A 14,204-nucleotide genomic window follows, 5' to 3' on the forward strand; every position below is an offset into this window, starting at 1 on the left:
CGTTATCGCCGCTGCTACAGGTTGAGTAAGAAGGCGAGGAGGAATGCCCACTCCATTCAGAAGGTGTTTGCAAATTGGCTGGGTCATACAGAATAAGACCCTATTATATTATAGGTTATACATTTAAAATAGAATGGCAGCCCTTAGCAAACCTCTGTTGATCTCAAAATATGAAGCAGGCTAAGATCTGATTTATCTGGGATGAAAAAAAAAAACCATGCAGGTTAGAGTGGAAAGTTAAGAAAAACTTCCTGAAAAAAGTCAGTAGTGGAAATTCTTCCACTTTGTTGCCAAGAAAACTGGACAGCCGAGTCCCCATTGGTCACCTAAATTAATCAAGAGTCATTTGAAAGAGAGCTTAACCTTTTAATATGGGATTGGGGTGGAGAGAGAGGGGGTCTCTGATTGGCAAACCTTTCCTCTCTCCTAGGCCGTCAGTACTCCAGGAGCCAGTGACCAAGCCCTCTTAAAACCATGAGGACTATCAACTTGAAGCAGCAGTGAAGGTGAGGTCCTGAGGACAGAACCAACTAGCTCCTTGCTGCCTATATGTGGGCCCACATTTCCATGATTCCCATTGTTATCCTTGCTTCATTTGGCCCTTTTGTTATTCCCTGCCCATCCCCCCTTCCTCCAGTGGTCCCTTGTCTCTATCCCAGAGTTTATTGGCCTAGAGTTTTCTTGCCAACCAGAACCTTTTGAAAATAGATGTTTATTTTATTGTTTTTAAAAGTATAAGACACAGGTCAACTCATATACAAAAAAAAAGCGCCTCTGAATAAGATATTGGTTTTTATGTAGGTTAAAATAAAATATATATATATATTTTAGAAAAAGAGCGCAGCTTGCTATTATTGTAAAGCTGCCCTCCGAATCGCAAGTCCTTTAATGTGGTCAGTGGCTTAATTAATGGCTAGAATAAGGGCCCTAAGCCAGGAGGGTCATAATAGCCCCCCCCCCCCAAAAAGGCACCGGTAACAGATGTTTTCTCTCTAAGCAAAGACACTTTGTTGATCCGGATTGCAAATCAAAAGGGGGAGAGAAACGGTGTGAAAAGTTCACCCCTTCCAGAGTCCCAAAGCTTCAACTTCTGCAGAAAAGAACGCTCTAGGTTCCGATTTTGTAAAATCGGGATTTCTCCCCCCCACACACACACGCCTGTAACAGGTTTCCATTGCAAACAAACCGCCCTCCTTTTTAGACTCATAGCATTAAAGCGCTATTTTGTTTAAAATTCCAGAGATCATCCAGTCGGGCCCGTTCCAAATGTCAGAGGCCGCAGGAATGACACAATAATAATAATAATAATAATAAAGCAATGCATAGACAGGAGGGCAAAAAATGGGGAAAGTTGTAGCTACTCCAAACGTCCCAGAGAATTTGGAATCTACTGGTTACGGTTCACTTGGGCAAACGGTCTTCCCTGAGGGATCCACTCCCGAGCCGCCTTTTCACCCCGGATCGCATGGTTTAAGCAGGCTCGGAAGGAAGTTCCGAAGCGAAGTGGGCAAAGGCCGGACTTACAATCCCAGGAATTCTCGGACGGCAAAGCCTGAAGCCTCGAACTGGCTGATTTGGCTGCGCGATCCGCTTCTTTCCAGCCCAAGCAAAGACACTGCGACATTCAGGGCCGAATGGACGGTGGGTCAAATCTCGAAGATCAAGAAAAACCTGCCAAGTGACGAGTTGGGCTTGCACGTGGGAACCCCACTTCCAGCGGACTCGCGGGAAGAAAGGAGCTTCAATAGGTGGGCTGCGTCTTTCGTGGCTGCGCGCGGAGCTGCAAGCGCTTTAGAAGTGAAAAACCGTCTCCGGGAAGCGGAGGGGCAGGTAGGAGAGGAAGGGGATGCCCAGCTGGTAGAACCGGCCGGGGAAGTGGGAATCCAGCACCAGCGAGGCGTTGAAAGCCGGGCGCGCTTCGTTGGTCTCGCCGTGCCCGCCGCTGCCCACCAGCTGGTCCAGTTTGGAGATAGCCGCGCTGGGCTCGCCTTTGGGCGGCGCCGCCAGGACTTTCCGCGCAAGGATGCTCTCGATGCTGAAGCTGCGAGGCTTGGCCGAGCTCCGCGGGGGTCGGAGCGACTCTGCCCGGTTGACAGCCGGCGCCTCAGCCCGCGGGGGCGCCTCGGAGCTCTGGAGAAACCTGGCGGCCGAGGGCGCCCAGAAGCGCGCGGCGGGACCCTCTCCAAGGCGGGGCGCTCCATCCTCGGGGCGCGGTCGGGAGAGGCCAATTTGGGACCCTCGGAGGGGCAGCTCGGCCGGGCCCGGCTTGGAGGCTCGGTCGCCCGCCGCCGTAACCGCCAGCCGGCTCCGCGCGTCTTCCTCCTCCTCCTCCTCCTCCTCTTGCTCTCGGACGCCGGGATTCGGCTTCAGCTCCTCCTCTGCGCCGGGCTGGAGGGGGAGGCGGGGGCGCTGCTGCTGGCCGCCGGGGGGGCTGCAGAGGCGCCTCTTGGGGGCTTCTGCGGGGGCGCCCTCCCGGTCGAGCCCGGCCTCGTCCGGTGCCTGCGGGCCGCCGCGGGTTTTCCTCTTCCTCCGCCGGTAGTTGCCGTCCTCGAACATGTCGGTGCAGCGAGGATCCAGCGTCCAGTAGCTGCCCTTCCCCGGGCGGCCCTTCTCGCGGGGCACCTTGACGAAGCACTCGTTGAGCGAGAGGTTGTGGCGGATGGAATTCTGCCAGCCCTGCTTGTTGTCGTGGTAGAAGGGGAAGCGCTCCATGATGAACTGGTAGATGCCGTTGAGCGTGATCTTCTTCTCCGGCGCGTTCTGGATGGCCATGGCGATCAGCGCGATGTAGCTGTAGGGCGGCTTCTGCGGGGACTCCTGCCTGGGAAGCACCCCCGCCGCCGGCCCGAAGCCCAGCGCGCCCGACAAGGCTCCCCGCTCGGCCCCGTAGAGGTAAACCATCGAGGCGGGCAGCTGGCCGGGGTAGAGCTGGCTCATGGCCGATGCGGAGTCACTCCGGCGCAAGGGAGCGAAGTCCAAGGGGAGAGCGGGGGACCTCCCCAGGCCTGGCCGGAGCTGCCTGCGCTTGGCCCGCTGGCGATGGCGCGTCCTGGCCTCTGGCGCGCCTCCTCTCCTTCTGCCCCAGCTGCATTGCGCGCGTTTTTCCCCCCAGAAGTGGGGAGGGAGAAAAAAAAGAAGGGAAAAAAAGAGGAGGAAGAAGAAGAAGAGGAGAAAGGGGGGGAGAGAGGAAACGTGCGATGCTTGTTGTAAGTTTGCGACGCTGTGTTGACTTAGGGCTGGAAAAGAAACGGGCTGAGATAAACAGCCGCGGAGCGCGCCGCAGCCCACCCACATTAATTAACGTTTCCCTGCGAAGGCTGCAGCCCTTCCACGTGGCTCGGTTCGGAGCGACCGAGGGCCGGGGGGGAACCCTCCCCCCGCTTGCGCCCCTTCATTTGTTTATAGCATTAGTCTGTTGATAAGTCTGACCACCCAAGTCGAATCAAGCTGTGTTTATTTGGAAAAATTTCCGGGCACCCAATATATAAACGCACCGATCTGATGTTTGAAAATCTCACGTCCAACCCGCCTCCTCGGCCGGGCCCTCCCCTCCTTCCCCCTCCCCGGTCCTTCCCCGCGCACCGCCCACCGGCTGGGTCCTTCCAGCGCCCCCGCCGTCCTGGGAGGCTGGAAGGGAAAGAGGGAGTCAGAGGCGCAGCTGAGCGCGGGGAGAACGCGTGGATTAGGTCCTCCCTCTCTCCCTTCTTCCCTCCCTCCCTCTAGCCATCCCCTTTTCCTTTCCTTCCTCCCTCCCTTCCCATTTCCTTCCTTCCTTCTTCCCTCCATCCTCCTTTCCCCTCCTTTCCTTCCTTCCCTCCCTCCCTCTAGCCATCCTCCTTTTCCTTTCCTTCCTCCCTCCATTCCCATTTCCTTCCTTCCTTCTTCCTTCTTCCCTCCATCCTCCTTTCCTCTCCTTTCCCCTCCCTCCCTCCCTCCCAGAAAGCTTTGTGCATTCTATCCACCACCCTGATAGCAAAGGGCGGGAATGGCTGGCTGGCACCTTAAACCAAATCTCTTCAAGATCTCTGGATCTTCTGTTCAAAATAATCTCTCACCCAGCAGCCCCGCACTTTCTGAGAAGCCTTCTCTTGTAACCCCTCCCAAAAGAATACCTGTCCCAGTGCCAGTCCCATCAGGCCGCAGTGGTACCATCTTCGGCCATCTGTCTTGATCGGTGGGTACCAACATCCACAGCTGTATCCCAAGGATGTCCAGTTTTGTTGCTTGGAAGGACTTTCAGGGAATGATGACTAGATCCAGTCTTAAAAAGCTGGGGAAGGGGGACAGGAAATCGCCCTCTCTTCCATTTCTCGTTCCCCTCCCTGACCAGGATAAACTGGGTTAATTGCTAACACATCTCGCTTATTGAATTAGCAGTGGGATGGATGCCTTGATCTGGAATGAAATTGCACTTATTCCGATGGTCATTTGATTGCTTGTCATCTCCCCCCACCCCCCACCCCCAGTGCTTGGAGTTAGTTAATTATTTAATTAGCTTTGTTTATTTCTACAGGGAAACCCCCAATAAATGTTTTCACTTGTACACAACCCCAAAGATGTTAGCACAAGGTGCACACCAAGGCCCTGTCTGCTCTGGGTCTTTTCCAGATCCAATCAAGTCAGCAGCAAATTTGAGGGAGATTTTTTTCTGAGAAAGTCTCCCCATCTCCTACTTTCATGAATGCTAAAGGCTTCAGGCAAAAGCAGTAATTCTCAACCTTGGCGCCTTTAAAATGTGTGGATCTCATTCCCCAGTTGGCAGCTCATCCGTAGCCCATCCATTTTTCATTTTGTGAGTGTCTTTTGCTCCCAGGAGAAAGCATGCTAAGATCATACTCCTCCTCATTTCAATTTGGGCCGCTCTTGAGATTATAAACTCAGGTTTAACCTCTGTCACAAGTTCTGCTGAAGAACGATGAACAATTCTGAATAACATGCGTTCAGCTCGGTAAGCCAGCTTCATCTTGGACGTCAAGTGAGAATAAGGTAGCATTAAAAAGTGGTAGGTAGGCCTTGTGTAGTAGGCCTTGTGGTTGAGAAGATTTCAAGGCAACAAGGTTATGAGCAATGCAAGATCTCCCTCTTCATATTCTCCCTCAGCTTTGAGTGAGTCTCCATTCCCTCCCCACTAAAGGGAAAGGATACTGCAAATTCCCCATTTCCTCCCCACTGCAGGGGAAGGATACTGCAAAATCTCCATTCCCTTCCCACTCCAGGGGAAGGATACTGCAAAATCCCCATTTCAACCCCACTCCAGGGGAAGGATACTGCAGATTCCCCATTTCAACCCCACTCAAGGGTAAGGATACTGCAAAATCCCCATTCCCTCCCCACTCTGGGGCCAGCCAGAGGTGATATTTGCTGGTTCTCCGAACTACTCAACATTTCCTCTACTGGTTCTCCAGAACCTGTCAGAACCTGCTGGATTTCACCCCTACTCCTGGTCCAGTGGGAAAAATCCTTGCTTGGAGGACAAAATTAAAATCCAGCCAGTAAATGATCTCTAAGGGGTGTCTTGATTGCTGTCAGGGCTGAAAGCAACCAAGTTTCTCCTAACTTGGAGAAGAAGCCACATGGCCTTGTCTGCTTCCATCATGGCCACCCAGGAGGCAGTTTTCTCTCCTCCTTGCAAAGCAAACCCAAGCAAAGTGGTCTCGTATGTGTTTGACATTCAGCCTCCTGCTATAATCCAAAGCTTTTGTGTGGAGAGAAGAGGAAGGTATCCTTTGATGGCATTTGAGGACAGATCATTATTTTTTTATATAATTACCTCCATTCCGGGGTCATTCAGGGATGGGGACACACACACCCCCAAAGTCATTAGAAAGAGAACACTTAGCAATGTATGCCCCCCACCCCAAAAGCTTGAGTATTTGTGATCTCCAGCCAGTTGCTTTACATTATGTACTTTCCTGTTTACAAGGAGGGGGGGACGGGGTGGATTTACAACAACTTTACAAGAGCACACAGCTGGATGGTGATTATATAAAGCTTCGGGGATGGTTAGCTTTTGTATAAACGTTTGGTGGGTCTGATATTTATCTCTGTTTTTATTTACTGGCGTCATAGGTTACTTCAAAGATGGTTGCAGTTCAGGGAAAAAAGGTGTGTGTGTGTGATAAATATGAGCCAGTTGCTAAGCATAGAAATGTTGATCAGGTGACTATGGGGATGCTGCAATGGTCGTAAACTGTGAAAAAACGGTCCTAAGTCATTTTTTTAGTGTCATAACTTTGAGGAGTCACTAAATGAACTGTTGGAAGTCGAGGAGTATCTGCATAGGAAGCCAACTCACACGTTCCTCACAGTCCCTTAACAATTCAATGTGCTGAGGGGATCTCCAAGGGTAGGTTCAAAAAAGCCAGCATGGCCAGCCCAAGGTCCATCAGAATAGAGCTAGAAGGGACCTTGGAGGTCTTCTAGTCCAACCCCCTGCTCAAGCAGGAGATCCTGCACCATTTCAGCCAAGTGGCTGTCCAATCTCTTCTTGAAAACCTCCAGTGATGAAGCACCCACAACTTCTGGTGGCAAGCTGTTCCATCGATTAATTGTCCTCCCTGTTAGGAAGTTTCTCCTTAGTTCTAGGTTGCTTCTTTCTTTGAATAGTTTCCGTCCATTGTTTCTGATCTTGCCTTTTGGTGCTTTGGAGAATAATTTGACCCTCTCTTCTTTGGGGCAGCCCCTCAAATACTGGAATATTGCTATCCCGTCACCCCTAGTCCTCGTTTTCTCAAACCAGGTGAGCCATCAACCAGGTGGGCCTTCTCATCGCTGCCCTGTGCAGGTTTTTGAGCTATGCCCTGCAGGTAATTCCGAGGACGGGCTGGGCGAAGATGCAAAACGGGGAGAATGCAGACAACCAGCACCAATCATGGCTTAGCCGGCCGACCAGCCAATCCTGTTCTATCCACCCTTGGGAGGGGACATCGGAAATCGCGGGCTAGAAAGTGCAGGAGGGTTGCAAGAAGCTAAGCCCGGCCCCTTTAAAGACTAAGTTTCAGTAGGGACGTCCTCCCTGGGGAAATGTTTTACACACACACACACACACTCACACACACGTCTCTTTCTAAACGCGATAAATCCTGACTAAATGGCTCAGTGGCTAAGGCACTGAGCTTCTCGATCAGAAAGGTCGGCAGTTAGGCGGTTGGAATCCCTAGTACAGATCTCCTGCGAGAGCAGGGGGTTGGACTAGATGACCTCCAAGGTCCCTTCCAACTCTGTTACTGTTAAAGCAGAAAAGGGAAAGACGCGAGTTTTTTTTTGGGGGGGGAGCAGCCCAGCCAGCCAAGAGAAACCCCACCGAGCCCTTGATAAGAGGTTGATCTCTGGTGAGAGGGGGAAACCCACGATCGTCCCCCGCCCAGTGAAAACCCACGCCCAGTGAAAGCTCTTTCTGACCTTGAATTAAATGATGGGGATCCTCCCCCTCTTTGGGGATAAAGACTCCCCGATATTTGCCTCGGCTGAGCCGAATGCCTCCTCTCCCCCCCCCCCCCCCCCACAGCGCAGCTTCCAATGTTAATTCGGACCTTCGAGACCCAATTCGGATTCAAAGATCCGGGAAAGACTGTCCCGCTCTTTCCTCCTAACCTTTCGCGAGTGGAACATTGGGCTGGGAATCGCCCCGGCTCGCCTTCCTTCTTGGGAACGATTAAACAAAAGTCCCCCCCACAGACCTCCAAAGCCAACGGGGTTAAAAGAATAATCCGCATTAACAGAGGGGAAAATAAAAATAAGGAACCGCAGGAGGAGGAGGAGGAGGAGGAGGAGGAGGAGGAGGAGGAGGAGGAGGAGGAGGAGGAGGAGGAGGAGGAGGAGGAGGAGGAGGAGGAGGAGGAGGGGGAGAAGGAGGAGGAGGAGGAGGAGGAGGAGGAGGAGGAGAAGGAGAAGGAGAAGGAGAAGGAGAAGGAGAAGGAGAAGGAGAAGGAGAAGGAGAAGGAGAAGGAGAAAGACGACGAGTCCGGAACTGGCCAAGGAAAGAGAAGGCAACGCGCGACGGCCCCGCACTTAAGTGATATACGGTATTTTTAGAAGCCCCAATCAGAAGCTCGCGAGCTCTTGATTGACCCCTGGGGAGAACCTTCTTCTCCATCTCCGAAATCGTCCGGATCGTTTCGCGGCTGAAAAACGAGAGTCCGCAACTGCTTCGCTTTTCCTTATTATTTGCCCGATAACTTGCGCTCCGTCCTTGATCTCTGCCCCTTTAGGATCAAAGAATAAGGTTGGGAAAGGGGAGGAGAGAACAGCTCCTGGGAGAGAGATCTGTTCACACGCGCGACTCTGGCAGCAGAGAATCAAGAATCGAGTGAGTGGGTCGTGTGAACCCAGCCAAACTTGATGGACTTTCCATCAAGTTTGGAGCTGAGCTGTGATTGGAATTTCAGCCTCTCTTGATCCAGGACTTAACTGGGCTCTAAGATTAAGAAGGAAAATTAGTTTAAAAGCTGTAAATTGGGTGTTTTAAGAAGCTGCGGCATAAGATGACACAAGGTTTGGTTTATCCTTGAATTACCTTCTAGCTCAAGACTGCAAAAAAGGAGACCTCTGTGGGGGTTTTTTACAGCTTCACTTTCGCAGAGAAAAGGGGAAGATTTTAAAGAGGATTTTAAAGATCTTCGGATCTTGCAAATATCCCCCAATGGTACTAATCCTGATTTTTTGTTAAAAAAAAAAAAGTAGTGGCAGGTACGTGGTCTCCAGTGAACTTGGGTTCAGGTGTGCTGCTCGTGGGAGCGGTTCTAACAGCCGACAATGGAAACAGGAGTGAAAATGTATTTGGGTATATAATGTTGTCTGCATTAATAACAGACGGGATGATCAGAAGCCTCTCTTCAATCAATATCCAAAGAGAGCAAGAAGATTTCTTGGCAACTTTAAAATATGTGGTCTTTAGCTTCCACCTACCCATCAGGTGACTGAAAAAAGATTCATGTGTTCATGTAATAAACACACAAGTGTGTGTGAGAGAGAGAGAAGACACACACAGAGAGAGAGAGAGAGAGAGAGAGAGAGAGAGAGAGAGAGAGAGAGAGAGAGAGAGAGAGAGAGAGAGAGAGATCTACGTCATGATTTTCTTTAAAAGTCTAGAGCCGCAATTTTATTTTATTATTTTATTTTATTTATCTTGCCTCTATTATTTTTTATAAATAACTCACGGTAGTGAACATACCTAATACTCCTTCCTTCTCCTCCTATTCTTCCCCCAAAAAAACAACCCTGTGAGGTGGATTGGGTTGAGACATAGTAGTTTTAGCTAATCAGAGTTGGCTTGTTTAGGGATGAGAAACCACCAGGAAACTCCAGGGCTGTTGCCTTGATTGGAAAACTTTTGGCTTTGGGTATTTTTTTTTAAGCAAGCAATGAAAAACCACCTTCCTGATGCCAAGAAAAATGCATGGATGTGACCAACTCTCAAAAGAGGCTTACCTTAATCATTGTTATTAATGGCCTTTCTTTGCTTTTTTTAGTGGATCTGAATGGATATTATAACTGTATCCTGCCAACCATCCAGAGCTGTTGGAAGTGGAGGGCATATGAATTTTCTAATTTAATAAATAAACAGATTTGAACTCTGCTCCACGAATGGGTAAGCCACAGACCACAAATACTGCTCGGTGGCATCCCTCGCTGGCCTCCAAGATGTTCTTGCTTTGCGCCTTTTCCAAGCCACCTTTCAAAACCAGGCTGTGCTTGAGAAAATGGGCACAGACAAAGGATCGCATACACAGGCACACTTGCGTATTTTACACAAGTGCACGTGTGCCCCCCCCCAAACCTCCAACTGGCACTGGCTGTCTCTGGTTTGGTCCATCCTGGACACTTTTCAGGCATTTCCCCATCTGCCTGTCACTCCCTGTTAACGACTACATTTACTTCAACCACAGTAACACAAGGGCTACCAATAGATACAAACTAAATATAATCCACTCTAATCTAAATTGCAGGAAAAAACGATTTCAGCAGTAGAATAGTAAATGATGGAACACTCTACCTGATCCTGTTGTTAGATCTTCTAGCTCCGTATTTTCACTTTAAGCTGTCTACTGAGGACCTGATGCGTTTCTTAAAAGGTTCCTAAGGGATTGTGCATAAGCGCACCAGCTTGCCTACCCTCCCTGTCCTATTGTCCCCATTGACATGTACTCTTTTGATGTGCTATGTTTTATTTATTGATATGCACTTATTTGTGCCATTTTTTTTCATGTGTCCATGACAAGGTCTGTACTGGCACTTGTTTCCTTGTGCTTGTTGACAAATAAATAAAATAAAATATATATGCTCATGTACCAAACCGGATGATCAGATCGCAGGGCCAATGGCAGTTAATGGTCTCTACAAATAGCCTCTCTACGTTTGAGATACAAACAAGCCAGCTTCAAACCAGAAGAACACCAAAAGGAGAAGGTTAGAGAAGAAGGTTATTAAACCAAAGAAAGACCTAACAGCCGCATTCCCACAGCAGGTGGAATTTGGTTAATTGTCAACTCGGGTGTTTTGCATGCATCCCTTGGGATGTTGCTTAATTTATGATACGTTGTGCAGTGTGAATCCAGGAAATAGGTTACGGGTAGTTCCCAAGTTCTGACCATTCGCTGACAACAGCACTAAAAATGTGACTTACAATCAGACCTCACACTTACGACCATTGCAGCATCGTGATAAAAATGTGGGCGCTTGCTAACCAACATGCGCTTGTGAAGTTGTCACATCTGGGGCTCCCGATTCCCTTTTTTGAGAGTTTCCCAGCCAGCTTCGGAGGAGCGAAATCAATTAAAAGCCGGATTAGCATAAGCAGCCATTGTGTGATTCACTTAACAACGGCAATGATTTACATTAACAACCACAGCAGACAAGGTTATAAACCTGGGTTCAATTCACTGAGCAGCCTACTGATAGGAATTGGGATCCCAGGTGTGTCATAACTTAAGGACCGCTTGTCCTTAAGCATGATGTGTGACTGTAGTTTTCTTCTTGGAGATCAAGAGGTTAGTGGAACCCCTTTGGTAAATAGTTTGGCCCATTTTTAAAAAGTCAGCAGAGAGGGGGGGATTTAAGTTCACCTACAAGCTCTGGTGTTTTTTTTTTTCCTTTGGGTTCATAAAATGATAAAAAGGGCCATTTTGCATTTTTTTAAAAAATCAAGCGATCTCAAGGCAAGTCCTTCCTAAAAGGAAGCGTGTTCATTTAAATAGCTGAGTTTTATAGGCAACTGTTAAAAACAGGGCATGCCTTTCGAAACCCAAAATAACGGGAAATTAGTGTGAGGTTTTGGTCCTCTCCATCAGAGAACTAAACCAATTTTCTCCTCTAACCACAGTGTCTTTCTGATCATTTACCTCGAACCTCCAAGATATGGAATGTAAGAGTTAGCTGAAAATTATTTCTAAAAAAGCAGAATGTGCAAAACACTGCTTGGAAACAGAAAAATAACCAAGGCTGGTTCCTTTCCTATCTTTCTTTTCTTTTCCTTCCCTTCCTTCTATCTTTCTTTCCTTTCCTTCCTTCTTCTATCTTCCCTTCCTTTTTCCTTTCCTTCTTCCTTTCCTTTTTCTCTTTCTCCCTCCCTCCTTTCTTCCTTCCTCTCCTCCTTTATTTCTCTCTGTTTTATTTCACACACCAAGTGAATAAAAGCCCTGAAGTCAGCTTGTTTACCTTATCAACTCTACAAGAAAATCTTTCCAACACCAGCCATAAGTCCCAATCCAAGCTAAGGCAGCAGCTTCACCCCCCAGAATAAAAAGGGGTTTCTAAAGGAGAGGCAGTATTGGTTATAGTGGTCAATCCACATTCAGCCATGACTTTGAATTTGCTCCTTTGCATAGTCCTTATTGGGGAGGGGGGGATAAGAGGCAGAGTTATGCTTGTCTTGAATTATTATTTTATGAATGGTGGGATTTTCATCATGAATAAAATCAGTGGATGCCCCATAATTCAATGATCCATAAAGCATTCTCTCCCCCCCCCCCAAATCAACTGCCATTCAGATCCCACCCCATCCTCCTGCCAGCTCAAAATGATCCTGCATGGTTGCACATTTGTTTTCCAGCTCATGCAAATTCTTTTCAACATCAAAAGAACGAGGGAAATTAAAGGCATCAGTCCTGCCATACTCCCCTCCCACTACACACACACACTCCCACCTTCCCAAGGGGTGAAAAATAAGTGGAAGAATTTAAGAAGAAAGATTTAGTTGAAATCTGGGCACCTGGACTGGCATTGCTTCCTCTAACTTCACCTTTATGTCCGGGGTTCCAGCCCATAAACCCAGACAGCCAGCTACAAGCTCAGGCCAATATAGACTTGAATTCCAAGCCCTCCGAAACCCTTTAGGGTAAGTCTGGCAGTCCTTGAGTTACAACTATGTTGCTTGGTTGAAACGTTTGTCGTGTGAGTTTTCCCCATCCTACGACTTTTCCTGCCACTGTGGTTAAGTTGACATTAAGCCTGTGACACAGTCGTTAAGTGAATCTGGCTTCCTTCCCCATGGACTTTGCTTGTCAGAAGGTCACAAAAGCGGATCATGTGACCTCAGGGGAAGACGGCAACCATCATAAATATGAGTCAGTGGCCAAGTGCTTGGGTTTTGCTCACATGACTATGGGGATGCTGCAACAGTCATAAGAATGAAAAAGGGTCGTAGGTCTCTTTTTTCACTCACTAAATGAACTGTTAGTCAAGGATTACCCTGTATTAAAAACACAGGGAATGGAGCAGCTCAGAAATAAGCCCTAGGTGAATGGAACTGTTTTCTTTCTACAGCGCGTAAAGATTTCTGAAACGCAAAGACTTTATGTTGGGAGAATTCACAGCTAAGTCAGCTACCCTCCTATGGCATCAAGCAGCCAGAAATCAGGTTTTCGACCTGTGTCTCTTGATGGAGGCTATAATTCTAGGAAGTTTTAAAGGGGTCCCTTGTCTTGTTCCAACCATTTTGCTTCCTTATTTTCTTAGACACAAACAGGGTCTAAACAGGGAAGAGAGGACCTCAAGAGATGTAGATGCTATCTGAGAATTACATCTTCTTTGAGAGAATTCCCCCACCCTCCCCCCCAAAATTAAAAGGGCCGTGAGATTATACTTTGATGGAGGAAGATGCCAAGCAGAAGCAGGAGGTTAACGGGTTTACTTAGGCTAAATTGGTATTCCAGTTTACCCATATTGTTAAGAACCAAAACCAAAAATTAGGCAAGATTGTCCTCCTTTCTCCAAAGCCGCAGAAGGCAGGACAAGAAGCAACAGATGGAAACTTATAACCGAGAGAAGCAACCTAGAACTAAGGAGGAATTTCCTGACAGTTAAAACAATTAATCAATTGCCTCCAGAAGTTGTAGGTGCCCCACCACTGGAGGTATTTAAGAAGAGACTGGACAGTCACTTTTCTGAAATGGAATAAGGTCTCCTGCTTGTCCAAGGGGTTGGACTAGAAGGCTTCCAGGCTCCCTTCCAGCCCTTTTATTCTATGCGGATACTCAAACCATACCTTTTGTATAAAGAGCGGTGTTAAACGGGTTGTTTAATTTCTTATTATAGTATCAGAAACAAAAGAAATATTTTTTGGGGAAAATGAATGTCTCTTTTATCTGGATGTTCACCCATTAAACATTCACCTTCCTGAGTGAAGAACAGAAGAGTCAAAGTGTGGCCCAGTTTACGTTCACAGTTAAAACAAAAACTGCATTTAATTAAGTGAAGGGCAATTCATTTTTGAGTGATGTCTCTAGGATCTTAGTGATAGATATGAAAATTGGGCTGAAGGCGATTCAGAAAAGCTATGACAGTTCCTGCCCTTCCCAGGTACCTTTTTTAGTTTGTCGATTTCTTTCTTTCTTTTCTTCTCTCTTTCTTTTACTCTTTCTTTCTTTCTCTTTCTTTCCTTCCTTTCTTCTTTTCCTCTTGTCTTCCTTCCTTCATTTGTTCATCAATTCCTTCCTCTCTTCCTTCTCTGCCTACCTGGTTTTCTTTTTCACTTTCTCCTCTCTCTCTCTCTCTTTCTTTCTTCCTTTCCCTTCCTTCCTTCCTTTCCTCTTGTCTTCCTTCCGTTTGCTCATCAATTCCTTCCTCTCTTCCTTCTCTGCCTACCTGGTTTTCTTTTTCTTTTTCGCTTTCTTTCTTTGCTTTCTTCCTTTCCTCTTGTCTTCCTTCCTTCCTTCCTTCCTTCCTTCCTTCCTTCCTTCCTTCCTTCCTTCTCTTCCTTCTCTGCC

The 14,204-nt window shown here is 47.9% G+C and overlaps 2 protein-coding genes across 2 annotated transcripts in view; one reads left to right on the plus strand and one right to left on the minus strand.

The window, feature by feature from the left end:
- Positions 1 to 716: 716 nt before the first annotated feature.
- On the minus strand, positions 717 to 2,937 carry FOXL1 (forkhead box L1; the record flags this gene model as incomplete). The annotated part of the gene is made up of 1 exon (XM_081963496.1): positions 717 to 2,937. The coding sequence occupies one exon, from the start codon at positions 2,935 to 2,937 to the stop codon at positions 1,792 to 1,794; it is 1,146 nt and encodes a 381-aa protein (XP_081819622.1). The 3' UTR covers positions 717 to 1,791.
- Positions 2,938 to 5,193: 2,256 nt separating this feature from the next.
- Positions 5,194 to 14,204, plus strand: part of MTHFSD (methenyltetrahydrofolate synthetase domain containing) — a 28,164-nt gene continuing 19,153 nt past the window's right edge. The window contains exon 1 of the mRNA XM_081963495.1: positions 5,194 to 5,299. The gene's annotated coding sequence lies outside the window, so the exon portion shown is untranslated. The remainder of the gene's footprint in view (positions 5,300 to 14,204) is intronic.

The sequence above is a fragment of the Natrix helvetica genome, assembly GCF_964273705.1.
Source record: "Natrix helvetica genome assembly, chromosome: 10".
Lineage (NCBI taxonomy): Eukaryota > Metazoa > Chordata > Lepidosauria > Squamata > Natricidae > Natrix > Natrix helvetica.